The 15,787-nt window shown below is 37.5% G+C and overlaps 1 protein-coding gene across 4 annotated transcripts in view; it reads right to left on the reverse strand.

Moving 5' to 3' along the window:
- The window catches only part of MYO1B (myosin IB), a 117,326-nt gene continuing 101,539 nt past the window's right edge, over positions 1-15,787 (reverse strand). For all 4 annotated transcript variants that reach the window (XM_072875297.1, XM_072875296.1, XM_072875294.1 and 1 more), the window contains 7 exons: positions 13,107-13,181; positions 12,560-12,694; positions 11,577-11,683; positions 8,387-8,519; positions 6,659-6,811; positions 5,586-5,713; positions 1-2,988 (listed from right to left, as the gene is read on the reverse strand). In XM_072875297.1, the coding sequence (XP_072731398.1) occupies positions 2,865-2,988; positions 5,586-5,713; positions 6,659-6,811; positions 8,387-8,519; positions 11,577-11,683; positions 12,560-12,694; positions 13,107-13,181 (855 nt within the window). In that variant the 3' untranslated portion in view covers positions 1-2,864. The remainder of the gene's footprint in view (positions 2,989-5,585; positions 5,714-6,658; positions 6,812-8,386; positions 8,520-11,576; positions 11,684-12,559; positions 12,695-13,106; positions 13,182-15,787) is intronic.

Consider the following 15,787-nt stretch of genomic DNA (forward strand, 5'->3'; position numbering starts at 1 on the left):
TACAGGTCTAGGAACAGAATTTTATTGGATTCTGGAAAGTATCATGCAACAAATCTTTTTTTTTTAATGATCCTTGCTCAGCTTTCAGATGACAAATTGAAATTTACAGGTAAAAGGATGCGTAAGGTTAGCACCATAGGAGGAATAGTCTTCTCTTTACAACTCCATTTGACAGACAGTTATAAAAGAAGACAGAGGAAAAGAAAAAAAACACCTAGGTGACCTTGCATTTTTATTTTCAGCATCTTAAATCTAAACATCAAGATACCATGACTCTCCTAGCATATCTAAATAATTCATGTTCAGCAAAACTTGCTCTGTACATTGAGAAATATTTAAGTGTCAAATGGTAACTATCACAAAGTACCAGCTAATACACAAGGTAAAAATTGTACAGGTCCGGAAAAAGAAATGAAACAACAGAAATCAAAGTGAGGAATTTGTCCCTCTTCCAGTCTTTTGCAGGTACGACTACCATGACTTGCTGCAAAGCTCAAAAAAATAAAAGGGATGTGTACTGGGTCTGCCTGGGATGGGTCAAATATCCTAACATTATTCTCTAATACCCTAATTTCATGGGCCAAATATCCCGATGTACTTCATCTAAACTCTCCCATTTGCTACCTGCAAGCAGCTACAGGATTACATCAGACTCCAAATGTTTGTTTTTCTTACTTTTGTATTCATTTAAAAAATTTGCTCCTTGTGGTTCTTACTGTAAGGTTTTCAAGACAGTGAACAGTTTTACAAACCCTCCAATCTTTACCAAGCAGGAATTCTAATACAGGATTTAGGAGTTTTAAATGCCCTGTTATTATGTGCTGTCTTCTTAAGGCAAGGGAATAATTCCTCTGAAGTATCCTAATTTTGCATTACAAATCGATGCTAAGATTTCCTTCGTAAGCATCTCTAATTACAATACATGTAAACTTATTTAAATTTTATTAAACTATTAACGTGACTCAATGATTAAAAGAAGGATTCAAACTAAGGTCATAAGGAAGAGGCAACTTTTTGTCATCGTTTGGGAAATATATCTTTTGATTACTCCCACCTTTCAAGGTCACGTGCAGGGACTTTTAATAGCAACGTTAAAGCAACCAGTTAAAACAATTGGTTTGTATCCAAATCATAGCAAAATCATTTACTTTAATCCCAAAGCAAAATGTGGTATAACCCAAACCAGCTGGTTTTTTCAGACCGATAACCATTAGCACTAGAACATCTATTGCAGTAAATGCCATTTTAACGTGGAGAGCCAACGTTAATGTTGAACTACCCCGAGGAGCCCTTGCAGCCATGAGCGCTACATACCTTTACCACCGGGAGAGTAACGAGACTCTGAACTTTTCTTTATCGTTCCTTTATTTATGCTTGGACTTGCAGCACTGCACATCAGATACCCAGGGTCTTAATCTGTCCTATATCAGACTGCAAAAATACAAAGCTTTCTCAACTGCCCTTGCATCAACAGATCAAACAGGCACATCCAACAAACCCTTCACTTGAGTAGTTACTTCAATCTAAAAATGCATCTCTCCTCTTAAGGATTTCAACTAATGCGTCTGGCTTATAAAAGATTAAGTGCAATCAGTTACACTGAAAGTTTATAATGCAGCTCTTGATTGTATTTTCTGTGCACGCACTTACATCAAGCACACAAGTTATATAAAATAGTTCGGAGTACAAAAATATGGTTATAACATAGGAGTACCAAACAGCACAGAATTAGAACAGTTTTATTACCGTAATACCAATTTATATACAGACCCCCAAATTAAGGATTTTTTAATTCTAAGTATTCTTCCCAAATTGACAACTGTAGTGTACACTCTAAAAAACTGCAAATTAACAACACAAATCTCTTGTAACCCCTACATTGTCTATGCAGTCTGCACCAATCCTCTCTCTTGCACACAAAAATGTATTATAAATAATTTTTCACAAAATGTCATGTATGTTTTATTGCACATTGTACATGCCAATATCTAAAAGAAAGGTTCAAACCTTTTGCTTGATAACTAACTGTTTAAATACCTAGCATTTACTTGTGTTATGAATACTATTGCATTTTTCAGGCTCTAATCTTAACTGGTAATTTAAAAGAAAAAAAGCAGAACAGAAAATATGCCTCGAACTGTATAGCTTTTGTGAAAGAAACAAGCTTTTTAAATTTTACTGATTTCTACTGTATAAAGTCATTAAAAACACCTGACCTAATTAAAAATCCTGTTTCAAAATTTCTGCATGTTTTACTGCAAAATTATGCGTATAGCTGCTTGTATAATCATATATTCCTCCGTTTTGCAGAATTAGATGTTCCTGTGCTGTATTGACTAAAAGATGAAGTTACGTAGGTCCTAGTGTTAACTACAGGAGTTAGCGTGTCAGTCTCCGCTCTGCCGGTCTCCCCAGCGGTGGCAAGCAAGGAGCCCGTCAGAACACCACAACAGGTCGGTATAAAAAGACACTGGGCACAAGTGGCCATCACCCATCAAGGCCATGTATAGTTCCTGTTAAGCGGATCTCTAGACTAAGGAATGTGAGTAATTTATCATTAATATGTGGGTTTACGGTACACTGCACTAAAATATGACCGCTAAACAAAGAGAATGGTTCGTGTGTGACAGAGATGTGCCAGCTGGTAAAAATGCCTCACTGGGTAAAAATCTGCATTTTGAGGGTTAAAACTCCGGCATGAACAAAAAGATTAAAAAGTCGATTGATCAAATGTTTTGCCAAGGGTTTCTAAAGCTATTAGCCATCAACAGCTCCAGAAAGGGATAAAACCAGCAAAACCAAACAACTAAAATTGCACTATTACAAAGAAACAAGTCCGTGAAAGGGAGAGTCGCCAGCTGCAGTTAAGGGACAGCCACTTCAAGAAGCCGATTGTTTTTTCGCTTGCAAGTTGGGATGTTGCCGTTTTTCTGGCTGCCTTGTATGAACTTCACACACACTTTGTCCTGTCTGAACTGGACCAGAAACCTAGGAGAGGGAATAAGATACATTTTAGTTAAAGGTGGAAAAACCCACATGAGGAGCAGCAGTCTCTTCCTGTTGGTTCTGAGCATCACTCCGAGAGATGTCATTTTCAGGTCTGTATTCATAACAAGAGTTGGGGAATAAAAAAAAGCCATAGGTTATGGTATGGCTTGAGTCTCCTTCAGGTAGTACCTCTTAATTATTGCCTTTTGTCTGTAACTCTGGACCTTTTACAATAGTTAGTTTGCTATTCCTTCAGAAAGAAGGCAGTTTAAAACAGAATTTCTAATGTACCAGAAACGCAGCAAAGACTATTTCCAACTGCTTCACTGTCGCCCAAAGGGACTTTTCTGTTTTCATGGAAGGAAGCAAAATACTTCTATAGCAACTTCTAATACATCGGGAGCACTTTTCTTCTGGTTTACGCTTAATTTAGTATATCTGGTATTTTAGCAGCTCTCATATTTCTAATCCTCAGTTAGCCTTTACAGTCCTCTGCTTGGCAACTGGGAAAATTCACTTCCTTCCCAGCAATCTCCAAATTTAGATTATTTCCTACAGTCCAGGATAAATTAATCTGGATTTGACTCTTCACTTCTTACTGGAAGAGAAATTTCATTGAATGTGGAGAATTGCCTTAAAAACCCAACAGGCTCCTATGGAGCCTCAAACTTCTCACTCATCTGGATAGCAAGGTTAAAAGCACCAAACAGGGCAGCGCTGCCTTTTGGCTCACATGCAGCGGCTGCTGACCTAAAAAGTCCTTTGTAATACAGCAGATTTTCCCTTTTACCATCTTAAAAAGTCCTCCAGCAGAGGCCAAAAACTTCAAAGAATTTGTTCTCCAGCCGGAAACCACAAATCAAGCTGACGGCAGAGCTCAGGGGAGGAAGTGGCCTCTGCTGCGCCGAGCTGCCCTTCGGTCCCGCTTTCCTGCTGAACAGCCCAGATGCTCAAAGATTAACTTGTTCAGCGCTCCCAGCCATGCAAGCATCCGGAAAATGCGAGGAGGTCTTACAGCCATCATCTCTTGTCACCAACGCTGCATTCTCCCAGACCCGTTGTTCCAGTATTATGTATATAAACGGTATGTCTCTTACGAGACACACCCCTGGGTCAACAGCATTTTTACTTCTATAAGCTCTCTTCCCAAAAAGTAGTGTAGTCAAAGTAAGGCCACATTTTCTCCTCAATTTCTAGTTGTGCTTGTATCTAAACTCTAGCAGGGAGAAGAGAAGCACCATCAACAGAGATGGGACTGCTAAAAAAGAAGCAAGTGACTTAAAATTATGTAGCCTGGATAAACTCAACAGCAATACACATTTGAATGTTTTTAATCTGCAAGACAAGAAACAAAACCACATCCCAAAATGCAAGGCTCCCAGAAAGCAGGCTGTTTTCCAGACCCAAGGCAGGCAGGCAGTCCAGACTAGTGCAATGCATGCTTAAGCTGTGTTTTAGTAGCTTATTCCTTTGTAGCCATCATTAAACTAGAATCTTACTGGGGACGGCCACACTCTTTTAGAGGCTAAAAACGCACAACCTTGAGCAAATTGAATCACATCTGGTAACAGAACAAAGGAAAATGGCAGACGTAATTTTCAAGGAAACAGCAAAACTAGCCTTTAAATAAACCCTGAAATCTGAACAGATACAAACCGTACTTGCCAGGACTCTAGAATACAAGCAGTGCTTTGCAGCCAGATAAAAGGTTCTATTTTTGCCTACAGAAATTTTATTTTACTATTGTCACAGGGTTCCAAATTTTCTTCTTTATTCAAAACGAGTAAAACTACCACATCAACACTGCTGAAATCAGGGGGCACTTCACACAACAAACTGAGTGCATACCAATGGTGGACTAAGTGAGAGACGCTCACTCAGCAGGCTTTAGGAGTTCACACACACAAACTTTTTTATTCCATGGCTATAAACACTGCAAGTGCAGTCCTTACCTAAGGGCAAAATATGAAACTGAACCAAGCAGAAAGAAATACTAATTTGAGGTGCAAGCTTTTTATCAAACAAAGGTTTTTAACAACCTGGCTTTTAACAACCACCTTTGAACAACAATAGGTGGTTCAAACACCATCAGCAGGAATTTTAATAATGTATTTTTCACCTTCACAAAAAGAAGGTAGAGCTTTATGGACCTACATTACTAGCACCATCGTTACGTGTGTTTGGGGAGGAGCTTTTCATTCTGTTGTGGTGGTTTTCACTGGAACTTGGCACCTGGTGTCCACTCTAATTGAGAAACATCTCATAGGAGTACGTGAACTTTTCAGTCATGCACAAAATTATTCTCTCAAATGTAGTATCTCTTAATTATTTCTATAGCAGCAATTCTGCTTCATAGCCCTATTTGAAACTACCTTAAGAAAAGCACATTTTCTCTAATGACTTTCAAGGAAATAAGAGCCAAAATGAATACCAGAAATGAGTACACATTGAAAATTGCATCCTTATTTACAAGTATTCTGTCAAGAGAAAAGAAGTACTAGTTACACAACAGTGCTTTGTTTTTCTAACATTAGATATTTGACTTTTTAGCATGTTGCATTGAAGGAAATGCACTTTTAAGCAAACAAGAAACATACTCATCAGATATCTCGATGTTGAGCTTCTGTTTGGTTTGGCTGAGAGTAGTGCGGTAAAGTTTAGTGGCCATTTCAATAAGGTGATCACTGCTGAGCAGGAAATCTCCTTTACCAGCTGCTCCTGAACCCTGAAACAGAAAGGAAGGTAGTAAGGACTACAAAAACACCAAGGACTACCTAGAATATGAAAAATATTAAATGCCAGCCAAGCAGGAGGTTTTACAAGGAGTCTTCTCTTCCCAGTGCAATGAAACAACAGTCTTTTTGTCTTGTAAATTAAATAGGGATACGGTGCAGTGTATAGGATCAAAATGCAATTCACTTTCAAATAAACAACAAACCTGTGGAGAAGGTTCAAAACCCCTCCAGACCCTAAAGGAGGGTCACCTTCATTTGTCCTACAAAACTGCAGTGTTTCTGTATCCCTCTTCTGGCTGCACCGCAGCAAGCTCACAATATTTTCAGAAAGGAACAGAAATCAATTGCCAACACCAGTATTAGGATGAAGACACTATATATGATGTTCTTCAAATCCATTTAAGCTAGAATACAAATGCCAGCTTAATGATTTTAGCAGAGCAACGCTGACAGCGCAGTGAAGCAAATATAGCACTGAACCAAGTTCTTGAATTAAGCAGTAGTTAATTTAAGCAGTAGAGTAACCAAATTAGCTGTGCCATAACATGGATTGCTTGGCATCCCAGAAAGAAGAGAGAAATATTCTGCCAGTGTGTCAGGAAGAATTATTTGAGCAGCTAAAAAGGAAAACACTGCCACAAGGTATCCGAACTAGATTAAAGGCCCATATTACAAATGGAAAACTCCAATCCTGAAGAGGCTACAGTGAAATGTGAAGTCTGATTTTCACAAGTAAACGATCGTTCACAATGTAATAACTGTTCTCATATGGCTTCAGTAGCTTTAAATTGAAGTTTTTGCAGATTTGGCAAAGTTCAATAAACCTCGAAACCTACAGGCTAACCACTACAACTTAATGCTACGAGATAATTAACAATTTTTAAATCACTGCATGTAAAACAGTCATATTCTTGTATTACAAAGTTGTAACCAACCTCCTTGAGGTGCACTGCAAAGAAGCCATCATTTTGGGAGCTCATGGACACTTTGGTAACATCTCCCAGTGGAACCTCTGACTTGATATTCCCAGATTTTTGATCCGCAAGAAGAACGTTATTTTTGGTTAATAAGAAAATCCTGGATGTAGCCTGTGAAAATACAAAAATGCAAACCATTTTCTACACAAAGAGAGAACTGGTCTTTACTGAGCATCTGCTAAGACTACAAGCAGTTCATAGAGTTAATAAGCTTGGCCCACATTAGTAAACATAAACATTTGATGTTCAGTAAAAGCTGCAGATCAGTTAAAATCAGGTCAAATTTATTTATGTCTCTAATTATAAATTGAGAAGCTTAGCTCATTTTGGCACATATGCTTAGATATAAACAGTTCCTTTAATTACTAGCTTACAGTTACAAAATTCATAAACTGAAACTCAGAAACTATGCAAATCAGGATAACCTCATTTCTCATGCTCTGTCAATCCCCAGGAAAACCAACGTACCTTTTCAGTGATAGCTAATTCAGGACTAAGCCTCGCTATTTACTGTTATTCACCAAAACTCTGTTGCAGAACACCACAAATCACATAGGTATTTTCAATGTTATGTTCTCCTCCCTTTATCTATTGGAATTATTCTTTAGGAGGATACACATTCATATTTTCAAACAACAAATATTTTTAAAGCATGAATGTGTGTTCTTAAATTTGTCTTAGAAAATAAAGAGAAGTGAGAACTTAATCGACATATAGCTTTTTCTCCTGTAAAATTTTAAATAATAACATCTTAACTATTATAATTAAGAAGTAGCTATTTTAAGCACATAGAACCATAGCTCATTATTAATTGTTTTGGTTGTTTTTTTTTTTTAATCTTGAGAGCTGTAGCCTATGCAAGTACAGGAAAGATTTTGTCTTCATTTAATTAGTTTCTTCTAAACCGGAAAATTAACTTGGCCTCAACAACAGGCAACTAATTTCACTCCTACAAATGCATAAATGACATCTACATCTGAGAAGTTGAGATCTAGCACTTCTAATATTTAGACAGATATGGTGAAAACAATTACATTTACTAAGGGAGGAAAATAATTCCTGCTTTAATAAGTATAATTTAAATGCAAAACAAGTTCTGCGTTGGCAGAATAAAAAAGTACCCAGCATATTTAACAGCTTTATTCAAATTATACAAGAAACTTGCCTCTTGATTCCAAAAAGCTTTTGATATCAATCAGAAGGCAGGCAAAGCTAGCAGAGTATGCCACTCACAATTTTAAAACATAATAAAATGTGATAATCAGGAGCTTGAACAACAGTGTGAACCCTGAAAGGTTAAGTTTTCTAAATCCTTGAACAAGAACAATATTCTCTAAATATTTATTTTCTTCAATTGGCAAATAGACGATCTAAGTTTGGTACAGAGACTACCTTTAGTTGTGAATCAATACAGCCTGTTACCAGTTGATGAGATGCCGTTTTTGTTTGGAAAAGTAGCTGAAAACTACAAACCCAAACAAGATTTTAGTGATCTTTATGTAAATTTAAAATGGGTGCTTAAAATCACCAGTTTACATAAATCCAACATTTCCAGTCTTACTCTCAAAAAAAGGCATTTTTTTTTAAATCCTCAGACTTTTACATGACAGAAACAAGGTCCCCCTCTCTGTTTATTTATAACAAAAATTATCTACCCTTCTGGATAAAACAATGCCATTTTATTACCTTCCCATTAGCTCTATTGATCTTATTCACAACTTCTGCAATAATGATCTTTTCATCCACAGCATCTTTAAGTTTTTTGTACTTGGGGTTCTTGCTGATTTCCAAGTAAGCCCCTTGGAACGGCTGCCCAACACTGCCCAACAAAAAGACAAGAGAAACACGAGTTAAATATGAATCACGGGGAAGAAGTGAACCTCCGAAAACCGTCACGTTCTGCTTCAGGCTTCGTGGAGCCGGGAGATGCACCAAATACCATTTGCAATGACTCTACGTTGCCAGAAGCTTCCTTAAACTTTGATACAGTCTCTGCCAGGGAAAGTCATTTACTGCCTCATTTTTAGTGAAAGAATACTCTGATCAACCCAGAAACCTCTACTCACAATTTTTACCCGATTTAAACAACAGCAATGCAAAATAATTTGCAATCGTAAAACTGCAATTATTACAAAAAATTGTAATAAGTAGAGCAATACATAACTGAACGCAAACAGGGCTCTTAACATGGTGTTCGTTTATGCAGTGCAATTGTTCTCAATCCTGCTGAGAAGCTGAAAACTGCAGCCCCCGAGCTCTGCCCCGAGACTCTTCAGGTCGGTACCACCGTTCACTCGGTGCGGTGGTGTAGGCATCAATCTGTGCCGCGCAGGCATACCACGTCAGATGAAAATAACTTGGGAATTGCTACAGAGCAGTGTGGATGTATCTCCCAGCGCATTATCCCAGGGGAAAGAAAAAAGGAGGTGGAGGGATGTGTATTAGACACAAAATCTTGGACACATTAACAGGACAGTGATGGAGAATAAAGAAATTTATCACCAAAGACAGTAATAGGATTTTTTTTTTCCTTGCTCTGGAAACATCTTCCAATGAAATGGGCCAAATTGCTATGGGTATCAGGCACAAGTACATCCTTGCATATGCAATCAAGTTTGATTTTAAATCACCCAATAACAGTCTCTGTGAGAACAGAGGAAATAAAGCTTCAGTAGGACCGACACCTCTGCTCTTCCACAGTATTTCAGAGTGACAGACAAGAACTTGCCTTCAAGATCTGCTGCTGTTTGTTAAATGCGTACCAGCTCTTTGTCAAGACTTGTGCTTGCAAATCACCCCATCTTTATCCCCCCCTCAGGGTTATACAGTAACAGCTTCGTTATCAGTTAAGCATTGGTGAATACAGTTGCTGCTTGCTTTGTTTGGAACTCCCTTTAACTTATCACTTTGATGAAATTACAGTCAAAGTACTAAATGCAAAGCTTTGCCAAGACTAGAGCCCAAGAGGAACCAATATATTATGTGAAACAGCAATACCTTTGTAATTGCATCTCTGGCATACAGGGAGACGGGAGAGAAAAGGAAGGGTACTGGTATTTTAGTACTCACAAGAAGTCCTTCTCTGTTCTTAAATAATTATATTACACATGGAAAATTAGCCACATCCTATGAATCATTATCATACTAACTAATCAGAAACTTCATACAGTAATTTCCTCCACCCTTAAGCCAATAAAAAAACCCAACAGGAGCTAATCAGCTTGAGTACAAGACAAAAAGAGATGGAAATGTGTCTACATGAGTGAGACGTGGGGAAAGCATTCTAACTTTCTACCGTGTTGGAGCTTTGGGTTTTTTTGTTTTTATTAATTAGCATTATGAAACCATAGCCACCAAAACTGTAGATTCCTTGTGGACTTTGTCCCTAATCAAACGATAACGACTGACAAGCTAAAACTGAAATGCATCAACGGTTACCCGCTATCACATATACCACTTAAGAATGTCTTGGATAAAAGTAACTCAGATATATATTTTGCTGTATAATATTTCACTGTTCAGTGTTGGTGTAAAAAGTACCAAACCAGGGATATAAATAAAATTCCTTCCTTCCCAAGGAGCTCTACACTGCTCTGATGTATACTGACTTAAAGCAAAAAAACCTGCTTGCTCCTAGAAAAATCCAAAGGCAGCATCTTGCTCTTTTCCCAGCAACATAAAAAGACGTCCCAAAGCAAATAAGGAACAAACCACAAGCTAACAGATACAGCCATTAAATAAGTGACCTACTGAAGGGAAGAAAGAGAAACATATACTGAGCCCGTTACAGGAAAAAAGGAAATGTCTCAATAAAAAATGAAACAAAACAAAACCAATAAAACACACAAACATCCAAGCAGAGCTTGTTCATGCATGGAACTGCCCTCATCAACTCTTGCAGATTCCTGTTCCTCCCTCTACTGAACCTTGCTTCTCGCTTTACAGTGCCTCGCTCCTGCTCAGCTCAAACTAGGGCTTCTAAAAGAAAACTCTCCTGAGATCAACGAGACCTTTGTTTTCAAGGAAAACACAATTTCTAAGCTCATATTCACTTAAAAAAAGTTCAATTCAACTTCATTCAATGACATCAAATCTCTATTTTGTCAGTTTTATTGCATGCAAAAAAAAGAGAGTGCATTCCTTAAGTAAAATCAGATACTACTGCACTTTCTTGAGTAATGTTAGCTCTGCAGATAGCAATGACAAGAATTTATCAGTTTTTAAGAACTCAATAATCTGAGAAACCAAAAAACTTATTTGCAGAGATTTCACGTTTTTAAAAAGTCTCTAACTAAAAAAAAAAAAGATAAAATGGAAATGAACTTTTAAGCACTTTTTTTTTTTTTAAGTATCCTTTCAAAAATATATATACCAATGTATCTAACTCTTAAATTCCCTAGTCTTGACATTAGAGCATTATGCTGAATATACTAAGTTTGAACACAGGAGAGCTCCCTGGCACACCTCATCTGGGAGTGACATTGTCACTTACAGCCCTTCAGTTCACTCTGTATTTATCGGTTGCAGGAACCAGCGTGATGGCAGCTAGGGGAACGGGTGAGAGTTACTCCCTTCTACACCTTCTCCAAACTTTTACAATGTGAACAGGTCACGGGGGGTTAGAACAACAAAACGTCATGGCTCCTGGACAGAAGGGCTCAGTATCATAGCATTAGTGGGCTGCAACAACACCTGAGTTAGAAGCAAACTGAGGCTGGTTTCCAGGATTGTAAAGTAAAATGATGGAGGGACATTGTCAAACAAGGAAAATGCACTTTCCTGCTTAAGATAAAAAGCAAAATCTTGCTTAGTTGCCTAAATTGATGTAAGGATATTGAATTTATTGTACGCTAAAAGCAGCAGAATACGTCATTACCTGGCTGGATATAAAGCCTTCTTGTCCTTGAAAAGTTCACTTGCTTCCAGTTTCTCTTCATATATAAGCTTCTGCTGATCTGTGAACTGGTCTCTGTACTTTTTACACTACAAAACATGATACGTTAAACAAACCAAAAAATTATCCTTCCAAATCTGATGTTTGCTTATTGCTCAAATGCACATTCTTTGTATACTTCTGAAGTGACTCAGCTCCATCCTACATGCCACTGTAGCACAGTAACAAACAGCAGAGGTGTTTTTCTCCTCAGCCATTCTAGATACTTCCAAGTTACATCAAAAACAATCTCTAAAACAAATCATTTAAGCATGCTGCATTTGAACACGACCTTAATCTATCAGATACCAGTCACTGGAAGACTGTGCTAGAAAGGTTCACAGAAACATATAGAGTTCCACGACTGCGGAAGTTTACGTAGACAGAAAGAACAAAACGTAGCTGAGAGCATGAATTTTGCAGGAAGAAAAACTGTTCCTTGACAATTCACAGAAACCATAGCCCACAAGATCAGTAAAACGTCTCATCAGCACTTATACAGATTCTCGCTGTTCTCTCCATCCAAAGATCCAAAACAAATTTCAGCTAACCACAGTTCATAAGTAAAAAATGCCACCCGATACTTCCAATGTTGGTCTAAGAGCTAGTCCCAGTCCTGGCCATGGACACAATTATTATAAGCTACCAATTAACAGGCAACAGGCAGACTGCTTTACTATTAAGTTAAAAGCTGATGGCAGGAAGCAATCCTCTCTCCCTAGCCCCAGAAAGGAGCAGGCAGGATAGTTATACCCCTTGCAGGCCAAAGACAATGATCAAAAGACACACTTCTTCCAAAGAAATAAAATATCCTGTCTGGAATGGGAAGAAATACATCCTAAAACCAGGCTCTTCCTTGAACAACATAAAACTACTGCAAATCATGTGATGAGGTTCTGTACAGACTGGACCAGAATGCGTCCTACCCTCCACAAATGGAAAATCCTCTTTAGTTCCTTGTGAGTTGAATCCAGGAAAAGGTAAGGTCTCGCTGGCCAGTTTTTATCTATTGGCGATAAAGAAGGCATCTTATTCTTCATTTCCAGGAAGTACTTTTGCATCTGTGATAAAATTGAAGCAAGATGTTTTATTGATGTTCAAATACCAGAGTTATTGAAATAAGCAAGGAAAAGCAGATGCCCTGTGATTAAAAGCACAGTTACCAAACTGCAACTCTCAGCCTTCATAAACACGAATATGGATTTAAAAAGCCAGGTATATTGAGAAATGCAGATTTAGAGATCATACAAGTGTGGCAAATGCTTAGTTAGTATCATTCTCACACCTTCCAAACACTATCACTATCCTTTCTTTACAACATCAGAATATTTAAGTTGTCAATTTTCCATATGCTTAGCTTGGACATTTCCTTACAAAGACTATCGAGGCCATAATACAGCTGTTACTTTTGCTAGAAAACAAAAATTTAAAACATAGAAAATGTACATGCGCTTTGTACAGATATATACATACAAGTCTCTGAAGGGTAAATTCATAAATTTTTCTTCCAGCATTGGCTCTGAAGAATTTCCTGTATTCTCTACGGACCTGAAAAGTTAAACAAACCCTCAAAGTGAATACAAAGAATGAATTTGTTTGCAGAAGGTACTTTTTTATAAAGCTCTATGGCAGAAAATACTAAAAAAGCATACAAACATGCAAAGTGTTCCCTGAAATAGGAACACTGACTGGGTACACTTGAAATATATGAACCAGACCGTGGACCGAGAGGTCAAAGTTACCTTGGATGACCTGAGTACGGTCATTTGAAATTTAACAGAGAATTTGAAATACTTTCCTCTGAAAAGGCAAGCTCTTCAAATATTGTTGAATTCACAGAATGAATCTATTTTCATAGGCTTTTGCATAACACCGGACTGGAAAAAGTGAGGTATCATCAGTGATACATATTTTATTGTGTCTGGAGTGACACTGAACTGATGTTAATTACACAGTTAACTGATGAACTGTTTCTGATTTTTCTCCTTTAAGATTCTTAATACACAGAGTTTTCTATAATAAAAAAGGGATTATTTTTTTTTCCAGAGCAGACTTATGCGTGAAAAAACTCTTTTCACACAAGCAGTCTTCATTCCAAAAGGAAAATAAAGTTTTGGTGCTTGATAAGAGCAGAGAATCAACACGAAGGTTGCTTAATGTCAGCAAGCTTGATATTTGCTTCTAAAATATATTTTTTAAAAATAAATCAAAAAAGTGATCATTGAGAACCATTTTTGCAGGTGATCCTAATTTTTTATATGTGGTCATAAATGCAAGTTTCAGAGTACTTTTGCCCATGGTATTTCTATCAGTGCTAATTAGCATAGTATCTAAATTCCCCCTCTCTGAAAACCCAATGTGAGAGAGAGCACAGCCCGTCTGCAGTCTTATGTGAAGCCCAGGCTCACATCAAGTTAGCTGAAACATCCCCTATTTTTTTTTTCCGAACTTTGGCACAGCCTGCAACACACCTGTTAAAAGTTTTGAGCAAAAACCAGGAAAAACATTGTGGCTTTGCATAATTTACCCCAGAGCAAATTTAGTGGTTTTAGCTAACTTGCTATGTGTTGCTCAGTTCACTGTAACCAGAAAATAAAGGGAAACCCATAGAGGAAAAACCCACATCAACTTACGCGAAAAAGTTTGCTTGGCTTACCCTGGCACACCTTCTGCCCCATACTGAATGTCATGCATTTTAAGATAAGCCAGCATTTTGACAGCAAGAATCTGTCACCATTCTGGGATTAAAAAAACCCCACGGATACATGGGTTTTGCTTAACTACACATTAAGATGCATCAACAAAACCGACAACATTCAGCTGTCTTCATTCTATGCAAATACAGCACATAATTTTTTCCTCCTCACTTTATAAGAAAAATTATTAGAGTTCTTATTCACTGATTTTCTGTAAGGTTTAGCGCTCTATAATTAGTGTACATCCTTTATTTATTATTCAGGGATGGAAATTAACACACTCAAAGCCACTCCAACCACAATCATCCCAATCTCACCATGTTCTTATAGACTGCCTTTAATGATGTTGCTTTATATTATTCTTCGTGAGCTGCAAGGTGTGCAAATTAATTTGGAACAAAGGGACTAATATACACCCACACAACCTATTGGCGCTGCAGGGAAGCTGCAAAGCAAGCACTGAGAAATGCAAGCCGTTCCAGAAAAGCCTAAATCTGGAAAGTACCACAAATGCTATTAAAATCTACTTATCATACAATAAAAAAAAAAAAGCCTCAAGAATTAATGGTTTAGTCTTGATCATTTGTATCAACTTTAAATCTTCACTTCCATATGTCATGGGTGAAAATACTTTGCCATCAGTCAAACGAGAATTGCCTGTGGTAACAGTGGTATATTGGAACTACAGACTATGTTCTTATTCAGAAAAATCTGTGTGTTTCAGGTGAGACAGAATTGCCGCTTACACTATTTAAAAAACACATTGAAAAACCACACCACAGACAGGCAGAAACATATTCCTGCTGTAACATGCCTTAAAGGTTTTGGATTCATCAGTTTTCATTTAAATGCCGCTGTTTGATATAAAACAGCCTCTGAGTTCCCAGGGGGGACATATTCTTGTTTTAAAATAATAAAAACAGACCCACTTTGGCAGTAGTACCTCAAGTGTGATTCTGATCTGCAGAACGACTTCTTAAAATGGCTCCTTTGTATTTCCAGCTCTGGTTTCCATGCATGTATTATAAAGGGGGTTTTATATACATAATACACATATATATAATTATATGTTTTGTAACTACTTCTCCAATTTCATCATTGTTAGAATAAGTATGAGAATATGAGAGCTGGACTTCACTCTGCATTATCAAGTAAATTGTTCCCTTTTACACTTCCGTAGTCTACAATATCCCTATTAGCAAAAGTGACACCCAGCCAAACAAAACTGACTTAGATTTCCACAGCTCTTCAGGATTGCATCTGTAAAACTATGTTTGAAAACTGTATTCTGTAAATCATTTGGGCACAGACCCGAAACATCTCAAGATGCCATTTTCATAGTCTATTTACAGAGCAGAACTACATTTTTCCAGATTACAAATGTGTTTTCTTTTGCCAACCAGTCATTGAAAGCAAGGGACAAAAACCAAAAGACTCTCATACGTTTCAATTTTTCTG

Source organism: Ciconia boyciana, chromosome 10 (assembly GCF_034638445.1).
Source record: "Ciconia boyciana chromosome 10, ASM3463844v1, whole genome shotgun sequence".
In the NCBI taxonomy this organism is placed as follows: Eukaryota; Metazoa; Chordata; class Aves; order Ciconiiformes; family Ciconiidae; genus Ciconia; species Ciconia boyciana.